At 39.5% G+C, this 16381-nt stretch overlaps 1 protein-coding gene and 1 non-coding gene across 4 annotated transcripts in view; both read right to left on the bottom strand.

Moving 5' to 3' along the window:
* The window catches only part of DHX9 (DExH-box helicase 9), a 43771-nt gene that overhangs the window by 26049 nt on the left and 1341 nt on the right, over positions 1–16381 (bottom strand). For 2 of the 3 annotated variants that reach the window (XM_066261305.1, XM_066261306.1), the window contains exons 2-7: positions 14790–14922; positions 13740–13880; positions 7539–7653; positions 6396–6508; positions 5681–5829; positions 1842–1888 (exon numbers count right to left, since the gene is read on the bottom strand). In XM_066261305.1, coding sequence (XP_066117402.1) covers positions 1842–1888; positions 5681–5829; positions 6396–6508; positions 7539–7653; positions 13740–13880; positions 14790–14900 — 676 coding nt within the window. In that variant the 5' untranslated portion in view covers positions 14901–14922. Of the gene's footprint in view, positions 1–1841; positions 1889–4371; positions 4501–5680; positions 5830–6395; positions 6509–7538; positions 7654–13739; positions 13881–14789; positions 14923–16381 lie in introns of those variants that run through there. The other variant, XM_066261308.1, reaches the window with a different exon arrangement.
* TRNAI-AAU (transfer RNA isoleucine (anticodon AAU)) lies at positions 2676–2751 on the bottom strand. The gene has a single exon. It is a non-coding gene; the product is annotated as a tRNA-Ile (tRNA).

The following is a 16381-nucleotide window of genomic DNA, read 5'->3' as shown; positions in this document are numbered from 1 at the left end:
CAGGCCACATGATCTCAGTCACAACTACTCAATTCTGCCTCTAAACTGTGAAACCATCCATTCACAATACTTCAACAAGCTACAGGCCCAGGAACTAAGGATAGTTTTTATGTTTTTCAAATTGCACAAACACGACAAAAGTATGATATATTTGACCTGCAAAGCTAAAAATATTTACAATTCAGCCCTTTATAGAAGCTTGCCTTACCCTGGCTCAAACAAATGAATAAAACTATTCCAACACACTTTTTTTCCCCACATATATATATATTTTATATTTCTCTGAAGTTGGAAACAGAGAGGCAGTCAGATTCCCACATGCGACCGACCGGGATCCACCCGGCATGCCCACCAGGGGGCGTTGCTCTGCTGCAACCAGAGCCATTCTAGCGTCTGAGGCAGAGGCCACAGAGCCATCCTCAGCACTCGGGCCAACTTTGCTCCAATGGAGCCTTGGCTGCGGGAGGGGAAGAGAGACAGAGAGGAAGGAGAGGGGAAAGGGTGGAGAAGCAGATGGGCGCTTCTCCTGTGTGTCCTGGCCGGGAATCAGACCCGGGACTCGCGCATGCCAGGCCGACGCTCTACCACTGAGCCAACTGGCCAGGGCCTCCAACACACTTTTAATAAAACAGGTATTGGGCTGTCTTTGGCCAGAGGGCTGTAGTTTGCTGATCCTGACACTATAGTGAAGCTAGTAGTTGTTTATATTCTTAAAGAAAATGCTAATACAGTTTCCTCTTCTTCACTTCATTCAGCTTTACGGGTGATGACAAAGCAAGAAGGGGCACAGGTCCCCCCTGCCTAATTAGCCAATTTAGTTAAATTTTGATGGTGAGATCAACGGGCTGACAGACATTAGACTGCCTTTATCCTCTTTCCTTAACACCCCATCCACCCAAACTAACTTATTTTTAAAGTCTAGGATAAAAAAATTCTTCATCTCCTAATTTTATTCACAGGTTTCATTCTATCAGGATAGTCCTTTATATACATATATAAAATCTGAACCACGACTGCCAGTTGCAGAAAAATTCAAGCTGGAAAGAATCTTAAGTTATTTCTCTCAATTAAGATAAAAATTGATTTCCAGCGACATAGAATGTGATATTCAAAGTCACAAAACCTGTCAGTAACAAAGCCAGGTACACAGGCTAGGTCCTCCAAGCACAATACATCACCTAAACCAGGGGTCTCAAACTCACGGCCCGCCGAACCATTTTGTACTGATTTTTTTTCGTTTTCAACTGCAGTGAGAAAAGTGTTGCGTAACAGTTGCCTTTTGTAGACCTAGTGCGGCCCGCCAAACCGCTGTGATCTTGCTCTGCGGCCCACATGCTGAGTTGAGTTTGAGACCCCTGACCTAAACTGTCTAAGCATAAAGACATGTATCATATCTTTGTCTTTTTACCTTTTGTATAAATAATCCCAATCTATTGTTTCTTGGGGTAACTTTACCTTCTCTCCTTGACTCTATGACTAGCAAATGCCACATACCCCTTTTCTACATCCAATTTACTTTTTCTCTAAATTTCACCAAGCCAGTTTTACCTAAACTGAAAGAATACTTTTTGTGCAGAAAAAGAACATATCTTAAGGTTCTTTGACACTGGCAGACTCCTAAATTGCCTACCATATCTTATCCTTTGAAATGTAACACTAACGTGATTTTTTTTTCCACCTGCAAATGGGGAAACTGGGCCCTCTACTTTATATAATTACTAATATTCTAAAAACCCTAGAGGCTACTTTATATCATTTATTTGTTCAATTAACAAAGCCCATGTACTCAAGACTATTCCACTACACAAGACTCAGCATATCAAGGGAGCAGTAACACTTACTTCTGCCCATCTGCTTGATATAAACGGTCATTTCTGCAATAAAGCTCCTGTAATGACATATACAAACAAGGTTAGAAATTTCACTGTTGGAAAGGACTAAATGCAGGACTTCGAAATCAAGCAGGCCTTCCAAGTGCTTAAGCAAATGACAGCAAAAAACATTGTAAACACTTGCTCTGTTCAATCCTAGAACAAATGAAGTATGTAAACTTCAAATAACATACAGTATGGCACAAGACTGCTATAATCAAAGTTGATGAGCCAATTTTTCAAGGAAAGAAAATGTTAGGGTTTAGATTCTATATTTATTTACACTTGCTCTTATTCCAAAGGTTGTACTTACTCTGAATAGCTATAACACATCCAATGAAAAGGAATTTTTCACTTAAGTTGGGGCCAAGAAATAAAAGGACCAAAGCTCTCTAAATTCTAGTAGTGATTACTTTAAGATGCCTTTGCATAGGCTACCCATTAATGATTTCCATTTGTAAAACTATTGGGTTGGGGACCAAGTTCGTAGCGTTTTTACCAAAGACCTTTTTTTTTTTTACATTTTTCTGAAGCTGGAAACAGGGAGAGACAGTCAGACAGACTCCCGCATGCGCCCAACCGGGATCCACCCGGCACGCCCACCAGGGGCGATGCTCTGCCCATCCTGGGCGTCGCCATGTCGTGACCAGAGCCACTCTAGCGCCTGAGGCAGAGGCCACAGAGCCATCCCCAGCGCCTGGGCCATCCTTGTTCCAATGGAGCCTTGGCTGCGGGAGGGGAAGAGAGAGACAGAGAGGAAGGCGTGGTGGAGGGGTGGAGAAGCAAATGGGCGCTTCTCCTGTGTGCCCTGGCCGGGAATCGAACCCGGGTCCTCCGCACATTAGGCCGACGCTCTACCGCTGAGCCAACCGGCCAGGGCCCAAAGACTTTTATTTAAACAAAAAACAATAATTATATCAGTAAGTTAATCAATTATGTATTCGCCGTTGCTGTTTACAACCTCTTCCCACCTCTCGATCAATTTGTTGATGATGCCGTTCCGCCAAAAATCACCTGGTCTGGTGTCAAAGTTGTTGAGCCAGTTTTTAAGGACCTCTTTGTTATCGAAGGTAACGCCCTTCATATGGTTTGACAGGGAGTGGAAAAGATGGTAATCGGTCGGTGCAAGGTCAGGAGAATACGGTGGATGCTGAAGGACCTCCCATTCGAGCTCTTGGAGTGTGGCTTTGACGACTTGTGCAACATGGGGCCTGGCGTTGTCGTGAAGGAGTATGGTTTGACCATGTCGATCAGGTCTTTTCAGTCGAATAGCCTCATCCATGCGGTGCAGTAGGACAATGTAGAGCTCCTTGTTGACCGTGGCATTCTTTTCAAGCATTTCCCAGTGCACCATGCCCTCCCAGTCCCACCAAACACATATCATGATCTTCTTTGGATGAAGGTCCGGCTTGACTCTCGGCTTTGGCGTATCTCCTGGAGCCACCCACTCCTTTCTTTGCTTCATATTGATGTATAGGCACCATTTCTCATCTCCCGTGAGGATTCGGTACAAAAATCGCTGTTTATAACCACGTGTTGCTCGATGGCGGGCGAGATGCTGAGAAGCAATTTGAAGGCGACTTTTTTTTTCATTGAGCTCGTGAGGCACCCAGGCTCCCAATTTTTCGGTAAATCCCATTGAATGAAGGTGATTGAGAATCGTTTTATGATCACAGTTCATTTTTTCCGCCAATTCACGACTGGTTTGGCGACCGTTCTCCTTCAAAAGTGATTTGAGACGTTCTTCATCGAATTCAGGTCTTCCACTGCGGGACGTGTCATCGACGTCAAAGTCGCCATTTTTGAACTTTGCAAACCATTTCCGTGCTGTAGACTCGCCTATGACACCTTCTCCATACACGTCACAAATGTCCCGGGCTGCTTCGGCAGCTTTTTGACCTCGATGAAAAGCAAAGAGCAGGTGTCGAAAATGTTGATTTTTGCCTCCTGGGTATTCCATTTCTAAGCCTCAAAACTAATAAAAAATTAAATAACTCAAAAATACAATTAACATAGTTTTGTAGAGCAGAAAGAGTTTTATCGAATGAATACTTACCCTTTGCCAAACAGCAAACAAATCGTTGTAAAATAAAATATAAAAACGCTACGAACTTATTCCCCAACCCAATAAACATATGCACACACACACACACACACACACAAACACTAAGCAGTGGCACTGAGGCGGGGGCCTGGTGTCGGCCTGCAGCTGGAAGCAGCCCTTGATTAACAAAAACGGAGCGTATGTATTTATATTACATTTACTCAAATCAGGTCCTGGAGAACAAAATAGTTTTGAAAATTATAGCTAACATTGCTAGCAGATTTTAGGGAATTCTTTAGGTTTTCACAAGACAAAAACAGCCCTTTGAAAACTATGCTTTCTGATCCTTCCACTGCTCAGGTACATTCTAACCTTGACCTTGTTCTGTGGATAAAATGTTAAATGAGGGTTAAGAAAAAAATGTTAGACTCCTTCCTATACATCTTGTGAACTGACCTTCAGGCACAGCTGCTTCAGGGGTCAAAGGTCACTGACTTTCAGGGGAACAACATCCACCCTTTCATTAATGACACCGATGCCAGCATGTTTCTCAGCCAGGCTTAAAGTCAATTTCATTCTCCTCCACCTGGGGGGGGAACAGCGACACCAGAAATCAGTTTACAATCGTTTCCCATGTGATTGCTTAGTTCAGCCTAAGCAGCAGCACATGTGTATATGAACACAGACCTCTGGTGTTGCTGTCAGTTATGCCCATAAATAAAGGACATATGAGGAGCAATGCTGTCCCGGCTCTCCCACTGTCTGCCTTCCTCATCCTCAAATCCTGAATTCTTCCATTTCTTGTATCAGAAGTCAGTGGTAAGATAGTGACATCAAAAAATGTTTATAACAATAGCTTTGGGCATACTTAAATTACCCAACTGTTCTGAAAGTCACCAAGTGCTGCTGGCCCAATCAGTTCAGAAGGACAAACTATTAAGAATCATGAACAAATATGTCCTTCCTCACAACTTCAGAGTGTTTTGAAGTCTCACATCAGAATTGAGTATTTGAGAATTCAGGATTGGACGGAACAGTGGGAATCGGGTAGCAATGCTCTAAATATCACTTTGACCGCAGTGTCAAAGTTTTATTTTAGTAATAATCATTTTAGAGCTGCTAGATATATCCAAGGGAAAAAGAATGCTTTGATTTTCAATAAAAACTTTTAATATATTTTGAATAATTTATTTCATTTAAGAACAGCAAAGTAAATCATCCAGAAGGTTGCCATTAGGAGCTTCCTTCCAATAAAAATACAGTGCCCCCAGAAAAGTCTAATCCATATGAGCCTTCCTGGGAGTAATAATTACTACACCCTGGAATGCTCTCAGGAAGAACACAAGCAGGCTGAGAAACATACTGTCACTGCTACAAAGACCTCCCCTTTATATTCAGTTTTATAAAGTTAGCAGACTAACGGTAGGCTAATTCACATACAAAGACTGAGGCTGTGGCAACTTTCAAAGCTGAAAGGAAATCTGGATCAAGATGTAATGCAATCTATCTCCAAGACTAAAACTTAAGTGTCTAACTTGACCTATAAAAGAAATAATCATTATAACTGCTGGTAACAATACTACATTGAATAAGCCTCTGGCTGGTACCACCATGTGTGGCTATCATTTATGCCTTTCAGTCAAATGAGAATCTTAAAAGTCTAGCAATATAAACAGCCGAATTCTGCAAACCTTACAAACATACAACAATGAATATCCAAAACAACCTAACTTACTATCGAAGGGAAAGAGTGAAACACACAAACCTGTTGTGGTCAGGACCCACTTGGGTGTACTTATATTCTCCTTGGATCTTTTCCTTTTGGAAATATTGGTTCAGCCGAGCCTTAGCATTTTCCAAGGTCCAGTTTCCATGAAGCCCAGCATTTAAATCTACTTCTTCTGATTCTAGAGTCTGTTGAAACAATGAAAATTAAATTTGGCTGCTCTAAATTTAGTTATGAATATTTCAGATACAAAAGTGTAAAATAATTTCTTTGTATCACCCAAAAGCTGCTTTTAATAGTTTCTATTCCTAGTCAAAATTGAGCCAGAATTAGCTTGTATTGCATAAGATGGCTCATTAGCTATTGGTTAAATGCATTTGTATTTAAATTGTTCCTAAGAAGTCTGACATTTTTTTGTGTTGGTTTTACCACTTTAAATATTCTAAGTAGGAAAATAAGCTGTCTTATCAAAGCATTTTCACAATCAGGGCTCATAAAATGAGGTTTACGGAGGTAACTATATTCCCTATTGATCTTTTATTACAACCTAGGAAACTATTATCTTATTTCACAGGCAATTCTAGTGACCAAATTTAATGGGTAGCTTATGTTTATGGTGTCTATGTGCTCAAGCTGCTCTAATAATCATTGAAAAGAATCATCTAATCATTAAGTGGCCAGTATCTTAAACCTTGCTGTGACTAAGTCCTCAATCCCAGTCCCAGAGACATGGCAGGGTGGTGAGAGGCCTTACCGCTTGCACTTCCTGTTCTTCCTTTCTTGAGTAATAATCCTGCATGTTGGCTCCTCGATCCCAGGGGGGCCCAGGAACACCATAGCCAGAGGCCCCGATTTCAGAATTATTTTCTATTAAGAAAAGAAAATGTTTTCTTGATGAATCAAACTGCAGGAAGACCCTAAATATTTTATAGAATATTCCTAATTTAGATTTTGGTACTCCATGATTAGAAATCCAAGGTTTCAATTATTCAGAAATGGGCCTGAAATATCTGCGACTTACTTGAAAAGCGTTCCATGGCTAACATATAGGGCTAAATTGCTAATTCCAAGGCTGGTCTGCAAGGGGAAGCTAGCAGTAATGATCAGAAGTGACTAGCAACTAGCATACATTATCAACATAGCTTTGTTTTACATGCTGTCACATATGAAATGAATGATTAAATGATAAAACTGTTTCTTTGCAAAATATGATCCTGGAAGGAAGCTATTTGCTAGGGCTGGCAATGAAAAAGAGAAGCCGAAAAGGTATAAGAAAGTGATTAATCCTGACAAAGAAACAGAATTAATGTTGACTGATCATTAACTTGAGTTTATTACGTTTTTAAAAAAATTTCTACTCACAAAAATATTAATAAATACCACTGTTATTCTCACTTCATAAATACTGGATAGGAGAATTAAGTAATCATACAAAATACCCTAGTTCATCTACCCTACAGTGGACACGCCAATAAAAGTAGTATATACAATTCAGCAATGGCTTCGATATATAAACAAAACTCCCCCTTTCTCTCTCTCTGTCTCCTCTAAAAAATGAATAAAAATAATTTAAATATATAACATATTAGGTAGAAGTTAGAAACATAAATGGGCAATAAATAAGACCCTGAAACCAAATATTCAAGCCTATAAAAAACCCACCCAAAGCTCAGAAATTAGTAAATGTTAAATTACAGCAAAAAATTAACTGTGTCACATTTTCTAAGAGAAATTAAATGAGCTGGCAGTACCTGCAAACTCATGATGACTGGGCATCTCTTTCAACATTAAGAGTTTACTACAACTAGTTATTTCTATGCAAGTGAAAAAGAGATGACGAGCAAGCAAGATCGTGTCTAAGTTATCCCAGTCATGAGCACACATTTAAATCCCCTACCTGCCAGGAGAGCCAGATGTGGAGGAAGAGGTCCTCCCATGGTTGTTGGTAAACTTCCATCAGAATTTGCTGCAGTATCAGGTGAATCAGTAATTGGGGGTAGAGGGGGTACTACCTGCAAGTGAGAAAGGCCTATCAGCAATTTCGCCTTCACAGGGACTAGTAAATTCTTTTCTGTTTAGAGTAAGCCCATATGCTGCCCCTCCTCTCCCTATAATATTAACACCTTTGTTTTCAGTGACTATAAACCTAAGTTCTCATTTCAGGTAGAAAAGAGTAAGAATAGTATAAATTACCTAATTCTCCAACTGAAAATTTTTTATGTACACAAATATAATTTTCCCACAAAAAGTGGGATCAGTTTATGCTATATAGTTAATTTACTTTCTCCACTACTACCTTTATCATTTAAGAAGTTATCTATCAGGGGTCTTCTACATGGTAGACACTGTTCTGGGTACTGAGGATAAAAAAATGCAGACAGCACATGTTCTGTACTTACAGAGCTATATATTCACTCAGCTATATTCCAATTCTGTGTTCTTAGAACTATACAATAAATAAATACATAGTATGTCAAGCCTGATAAAATACTATAGAGAAAAATAAGCAGAAAAGAAAAATTGGGACTATGAGAAATGACTATTTACATAAAGTGAACAAGAAAAGCCACACACATAGGTGACATCTGAGACGAGAGACAAAGCAAGTGAAAATTCCAAAAAGGACAGCATTTGAACATTAAGACAAAAATCATGACTACAAAATATATACTTTAACACAGACAATAAAGACATTGAAATTGTTAAAGATTTTGCTTACCTTAGTTCAGTCATCAATTTAAATGGAGACTACAGCCAAAAAAAATCAAGAGAAGGACAAGACTCGGAAGGGCAGCGATGGAAGAATTAGGAAAGTATACCAAGAACAAAGCTGCGTTAAAAGACCAAGGCTAAGATCATTCACATCCTCATCTTGACTACTACGTAAGGATGTGAAAGTTGGACAGTGAAGAAGGCTGATAGATCCAAATATGGTGTGGAGGAGAGTCCAGGGGCTACACTGAACCGCCAGTAAGACAAACAAGTACACCCCAAAGCAAATTATACCTGAAACATTGCTTGAAGCAAAAATGACAAAACTGAAGCTGTCCTACTTCAGGCACATCATGAGAAGGCAGGTCCTTCGTAAAAGACAGTAATTCTGAGGCAAACAGAAGGCAACAGGGAAAGAGCAAGACCAATACAAGATGGGCTGACTCCATAAAAGAAGCCACAAGCAGGATTCCACAGGAGCTGAGCAAGGTTGTTGAGGACAGGACATTGAAGATGTCACTCATTCATAGCATTCCACCGTGAGTCAGAAACTACTCACACACACACACTACACAATCCAAGCAATACCATGTTGATGGATACTGAGGTTGTAGCCAATTTTAAAGGCATTATAAAACACTGCCATGAACTCTACTTAGGCTTACCTCTTTTAGAAAAAAATTCGTAAAAGTAAAATTCCTGGGTTAAAAGGCATCAAATTTCCACTAGGTTATAGCTGTTCAATTTGTTGAAATTTCAAAGGGAGAGAGATCAGAAGTATCTCTCACACCACCATTATTCTGATGTCATCTCAAAAGGAATCAGGATGTGAGGGCAATCTGGCTGTGACATCTGTCACCCCATTGATCACCAGGGTTGATTCGGCTGATGTGGCTGGCTAGGCGGGTGTCCCCTTTCTCCCTCACCACTCCATGTGCATCCCACCCAAACCTGGGTGCTTGGTTGAAGAGGACGACCTTCCCCAGTAGAGGAGAGGACTATTATTCTTCGGTCAAGGATATACAAGTAGCTGCTCTCCCTTGCTAGAATCTCCAAACAAGTCTCAAAAGGCATCAAATTTTATTATTTATTTTTTGTGACAGAGACAGAGAGAGTCAAAGAGAGGGACAGACAGACAGGAAGATAGAGAGATGAGAAGTGTCAATTCTTCGTTGCAGCACTTTAGTTGTTCATTGATTGCTTTCTCATATGTGCCTTGCGGGGAGGGGGGGGGGCTCAAGCTGGTGAGCCTTGCTCAAACCAGATGAGCCTGCACTTAAGCTGGCGACTTTGGGGTCTCAAACCCGGGTCCTTTGCGTCCCAGTCCGACGCTCTATCCATTGTGCCATCGCCTGGTCAGGCAAAAAGATATCAAATTTTAAGAAGCTCCAGTGCTTTCCACAGAAAGGTTGTTGAAATTCCATACTCACCCAACACTATATATGAGAATCCATTTCACATCCTCCCCAATTCTGGGAATTACAGAGTATATGTTTTATATTTTTATCAATATTTGTTTGGTTTTTGTTCTAGCAACCTATTATTTTAATTTTCTTTGCCCATTGTTCTATTTGGAAAGTCAACGTTATCATTAATTTAAGAATTTAACATTTCAATGCCATTCATTCTTTATCATATAAGTTATCAAAAGAAAAAAATTGTCCTTTTCCTTTTAACTTTATTTATTTAATTTATTTTTTTTTACAGAGACAGAGTGAGTCAAAGAGAGGGATAGACAGGGACAGACAGACAGGAACGGAGAGAGACAAGAAGCATCAATCTAGCGTGCGGAGGACCCAGATTCGATTCCCGGCCAGGGCACACAGGAGAAGCGCCCATTTGCTTCTCCACCCCTCCGCCGCGCCTTCCTCTCTGTCTCTCTCTTCCCCTCCCGCAGCCAAGGCTCCATTGGAGCAAAAGATGGCCTGGGCGCTGGGGATGGCTCTGTGGCCTCTGCCTCAGGCGCTGGAGTGGCTCTGGTCGCAACATGGCGACGCCCAGGATGGGCAGAGCATCGCCCCCTGGTGGGCGTGCCGGGTGGATCCCGGTCGTGTGCATGCGGGAGTCTGTCTCTCCCTGTTTCCAGCTTCAGAGAAATGCAAAAAAAAAAAAAAAAAAAAAAAAAAAGCAGCATCAATCATTAGTTTTTCATTGCGCGTTGCAACACCTTAGCCCAGGGGTCTCAAACTCGCGGCTCGCGAGTTTGAGACCCCTGCCTTAGCTTAGTTGTTCATTGATTGCTTTCTCATATGTGCCTTGACCGCAGGCCTTCAGCAGATCGAGTAACCCTTCGCTGGAGCCAGCGACCTTGGGTTCAAGCTGGTGGGCTTTTGCTCAAACCAGATGAGCCTGCGCTCAAGCTGGCGACCTCGAGGTCTCGAACCTGGGTCCTCTGCATCCCAGTCCAGAGCTCTATCCACTGCACTACCGCCTGGTCAGGCCCTTTTAACTTTATTAATGCTGCTTACTGTTCAAAGGTGTTATTTCTAAAGTCAAATCTATGTAGTTTCTGCTTTTTACATTCTGTATAAAATGGCCTTTTCTATCATGAGACCTGTTCTGTATTATCATCATATATATACTTTTTTTGTTTTTCTTAAGTGAGAAGCGGGGAGGCAGAGACAGACTCCCGCATGTGCCCAACCAGGATCCACCCGGCATGCCCACTAGGGGGCGATGCTCTGCTCATCTGGGGCTGTTGCTCTGTTGCAACTGAAGCCATTTTAGTGCCTGAGGCAAGGCCATGGTGCCATCCTCAGTGCCTGGGGCCAAGAGATAGAGAGAAGGATAGAGAGACAGGGGGAAGGGTAGAGAAGCAGATGGTTGTTTCTCTCCTGTGTGCCCTGACCAGGAATCGAACCTGGGACTCCTGCACACCACGCCGATGCTCTACCATTGAGCCAAACGGCCAGAGCACATTTAGAACCAAGTGTTCAAGTTTTCAAATGTTTAGTAAGATTCTTTGGGTTCCTTTGCTACTTTCTCACATTACCATTTTAGTTTTGTCACTGCATACACTGGCATTTCTAATGCTAGGTGGATTAGTACACTATGAATTGATGTTTTCCTGTCTTTTCTACTTTCTTCCTTAAAGTTTCTTCTAATATTAATATTGCAACTCCCATTTTAGTTGTACTTCACTTGCCTGATAAACTTTATATTCACAGCTGTATTTTCAATTTCCCTATTTCTATATTTTATACAGAAAGGTACTGGAACTGAGAGAAGGCCAGTGTATCTGGAACACAGACAATGAAGAAGAAAATAGGACATGCACAATCAGAGCATTCAACGGAAAAGTCTAACTCTTGCTTAGTGTAGCTTTTATAAATAGTCTGAAGGAAGCCCGTGAGAGACAACTAAAACTCTTAAAAAAAATCCAGTCTTCCTGGACAAAGTATCAGATTTTGGGGATATCAAAACTGCTAGAAAGTTAGGAGGAAATCCTGGAAAGCAAAGAGGTAGGAACCTCAAATTCTGTGTATGAACTCCCAACCTCTAGCCTCTGAACTACTACATATGCACAGGACAGACTCCAAGCTGCCTAGCAAAGGATCAGAAAACTCAAGATTGGAGCTGGTACTCAAAAGGCAGTGTTTGTAGGTTGCATCCATCAAATTTAACTGCCTGACTACAAAATGAAAGCAATCCTTTCTCCAGAGGAACACAAGTCTCCACAACGTAATAGTCACAATGCTTAGGATATATAGAGTACAAAGTTACATGACATAAAGGAAGGAAAAGGTAATCTCATCAAGAGAAAATGCAATGAACAGAGCCAAACCCAGAGAATGCTCAAATGTTAGAATTGTTAAAAAGAAATGCCAAATACCATGGGGGGGGGCACTAAAAATTCTAGAAAGGACAAAGACAATATCTGAAATAAATTTCATGAGTTAACAGCAAAATGAAGTTGAGAGAGAAAAAAAATCAGTGAATCTGAAGACAACAATTTGAAATCATCCAATCTAAGGAACACAAAGCAGGGGGCAAAAAGCTTCATCAATCTTTGGTGTAACACCAAAAGGTTAAACATACAAGTTAACAGAGGAGTCCCAGAAAGAAGAGAGAAAAAAGGCAGAAAAAATATCTGAAGAAATAACAACCAGTTTTCTAAATTTGGTAAAAGACATAAATTTAGGTTCATGATCTCAGCAAGCCCCAAGCAAGAGAAGTACAAAACAAAGCAACAACAGAAAAATAACAAAACACCTACATTACAAACTATGGAAACCAAAGGTAAAAAAAATGAAAGCACCTCCCAAAAGGGAAATGATTTGATTACAGTTGATTCCCCATTAGAAAACAATGGAGATAAGAAGACAATGAAAAATTATCTTTAAAGTGCTGAAAGATGAAAACAAATACCCCAAAATCCTAGTTTAGTAAATATATTACTCAAGAAAAAAGGTAAAGAAGGTATAATAAAAACATTTTCACATAGAAAAAAATTAAAGAGAATTTGCCACTGGCCTACACTGCAAGACAAAAAAGCAGCAGCTAAAAGACACAAAATACTTCATAACACATGACGCATATATGCCAATAGTGTCAAATATTTGAAAGAAGTGCAACATTATTTTCACAGCCAGAAACATCAAGATCATTTTGTCCAATCCCTTCATTTTACAGATGAGAAAACCAATACAATTTAAAAAATCTTATAGTTATCCAGTGATGCAATATACTAGAAAGTCTCTTGACTTTTGGATCAAGAGCACTGGAAGAAAATAAAACATATTTTTACAAGTTGAAATGCAGAAATTCAGTGAAAATAAATTGTTAAAATTTGTATCAAAATGACTTCTAAAGGTTTTATAAAATTGAATGTTTCATTTAAATTACCTAAGAGACCTACTTAAATAACGTGAACCTTTTTATAATGTCAACTATCCTTCAATTTTTGTGAAAAATCCAGTTTCCTTTTAGTTAAATGAGAATTAAAGTCTATTTCTTAAAAACAGTACAAGGGTCTCTGGTGCATAGGTACATATTTTAAAACAATCACAGTATCAAAGACACTAGAATTTCATTGCATGAAATACTATTCTCTCTGTTGATGGGACCGGACCCTGTGTCTTAAAATTCTGTTCAACATGTTATCTTTGGAAGTACAGAGATCACATCCAGCTCTGAAAAATCAGTTTGAATTAATGAAATATATATAACTGTTAAGACATACAAGCTGAAAGAGTTTCCCAAGCCCACAAGGCAGGTACAGAGTAAGTAATGAAATCAAGTCTTCAGGAACTCATCCCCAAGCTCTGAGAAAACCCCGATGCCAAGGTATACTAAGGAGAATGTGTTAATATATTGAAAACGAATTAAGAAACTGTCGCTCTGAGACTCCATACCTCCCCTCAAGTGTGTGGCCAGAATTACTTACCCCAACAGCTGGGACTTCTTCACTTTTTACTTCATTTATTCGAACCAAATAGTTAACGAAGTCTCTGGCAGCATTACTCTGGGCATCTTTTTTATTTGTGGAATTGCCCATGCCAATATAATTATATCCTTCCACTCGAACCTTTAATAGCCAAGAAAAAATTTTTATTAAGGAACCGAATTCAGTTAATTCTAGGACTTAAAAAAATACACATACATAATTTAACAATTCATTAAGGGATAACTGTTAACTGTTGGAGATATACTCCATACACACACTGAAAATAATACACCAAATAAAATTCATGGATTGACTGCCTTATGAAAAAGTTTGAATCACGTTGTCCAATGATAAGCTAATCCCAAACAATATTAACTTTGACCTAAAGCAATCAAGAATTACTCTACTTTCTACAAGTTAGCAAAACTGCAACAGCTGATCTAATTTTTCTAATTTTTCTAATTTGTACTACTGGTACCATGAAAGTTGAAGATGCATATTACAATTAGTGTTACCTACCAGACTTTTTAAAGTAATGCTCACTTGGAAATAATTCATAGCTGGTTGGCTCAGTGGTAGAGCATTGGCCTGGCATGTGGATGTCCAGGTTCAGTTCCCAGTCAGGACACACAGAAAAGTGACCATCTACTTCTCCACCCCTTCCCCTCCTCCCTCTGTCTCTCCCCCCATCCAACAGCCATGGCTTGATTCGTTAGAGGGCCCTGGGCAGGTGCTAAGAATGGTTCTACCCCCCCCCCCAATAGCTTGGTTGCTAGCATGGCCCCAGATGGGCAGAGCACTGGCCACAGACGGGTTGCAGGGTGGGTCCCGTCAGGGCCCATGCAGGAGTCTGACTCTCTTATCTCCTTTCCTCTCAGTTAGAAAAAGAAACAAAATAATTTATAGAGATACAGAGAACAGCAAGCAAGTCACAATAAAGAATATTTTCCAATGTATAACACATTAACATTTCCAAATAGAAAACAATGATCTTTTAATACCAAAATAAGCCTCAAAAATCATATTAATGTAAAATGTATTCTTTAGTACCTCACACATGAACTTCTGCCTGTTTTTGTTCCCCACTGCTCTAATTTCATAGTTTAGGGGCATCTTCCTTTTGCCACACCAGGCAAACAGAAAATTTTTAATGTCACCCATGATTCAGGTGTCTTCTTCAGACCTAAGAAAACAAAAATTTAGTTAAAAATTGCATTATTATTAAGAGCAAATACTGGAAATTACCAAGCTGAAAATAACCAAACTGAAATTTGCTGAAAAATCTAGGCTAAATACCAGACATTCTATCATATTGCAATTAAAATTGCCCATGAAGAAATTTTAACGAGCATCTACGACATAACAGCAGAATAGAAAACTGTACAAAATTTGAACTACATAAAAAATATATACCTGTACTCATAAATCAAGACTGGAAAAGAATCAGTCCCCAAAATGGTTATCATTGGGTGACTACAAGTGACTTTTATTTTTTCTTCAAACAATTTTGTCATGCTCTACTTCTTAACAATAGGTACCCTTATGTATTTTAACTAATTTAATCTTCACAAAAATGGTAGGTAACATTATATGGTAGATACTATCATTTTCTTTTTACAGAGCAAGAAACTAGGGCATACAAAGTTTAAGTAACTTTTTCCTGTCATCCCCTGTGGAGGACAAAATTCAAGCTCAAACTATACTTACTCTAAGAAATGGTCATCCTTCATTTTGTGCATAGAGCCAATAGCTTCTTCTCATTCTGAATATATCTTCTAGCAGACTATCCTCAAAGTTGCAGGCTATATATATTGTTAAGTCCAAATACTTTAAGTATCCATTACTTGAACTAAAAACAGTAATCTGTTAATTTAAATCTCTTCTTTAGGCTTGTTATTTTTTTATCAGTTTGAAGACATTAAGTTTTCTTGAAGTGCAACATACCATACTTGGCACTCCCCTCTACTCGCCAGTTTATAAGATACCAAAAGATATGAAGCCTATGGGTCTAAATTACAAGCAAGATATCTGAGACCAAATTTAGAACAACAAAACCAATGAATTTAGTTGACTGTGAGAAAAAACCCATAACCAACATCAAACTTTTGTCTTCTGTTACTTAATGTTTAGTGTGTTAACATCTATTATCTAATGTCATCACACTGGACCGTGTTTGCATAAACCTTTTCATTCTGTAGCCAAGAACTAACCCCTGGGGACAGCCTATTAATGGAAAAGCTGTGGAAAGCCGATGATGACTATCTATAAATTCCACCCTTAAATAATTAATTAAAAAAACAAGCCTTTAGGGTGAATGAGTAACATAAAATAGGAAGAACTACAGCATCAATTTTCTTCCTTCTTAGGTATGTAGTCTCATCTAACTCCGTAATATCCAGTATCAACTCCAGGTTAATGCCAAAAAATACATTAAACATTTAGTCCTTTCTCTCTCTAAGCTACAAAATCAGGTTCTCAAACCGCAGCGCTAATGTACTTATTTGAATGCTAACTTGGCGTCTCAGTCAAAACAGAATTTTAAATTTCCTTCCCAAACCTGTTCCTCCTTTGACCTCCAATTCCAGTGTTCCTACCTCCTTGCATGACACGAGCATCTACCTAGTTACATCAACTTGGAGCCA

This window comes from Saccopteryx bilineata, chromosome 2, assembly GCF_036850765.1.
Source record: "Saccopteryx bilineata isolate mSacBil1 chromosome 2, mSacBil1_pri_phased_curated, whole genome shotgun sequence".
Taxonomy (NCBI): domain Eukaryota; kingdom Metazoa; phylum Chordata; class Mammalia; order Chiroptera; family Emballonuridae; genus Saccopteryx; species Saccopteryx bilineata.
The sequence above is the reverse complement of the archived record's forward strand: the minus strand, read 5'-3'. Positions and strand labels throughout refer to the sequence as shown.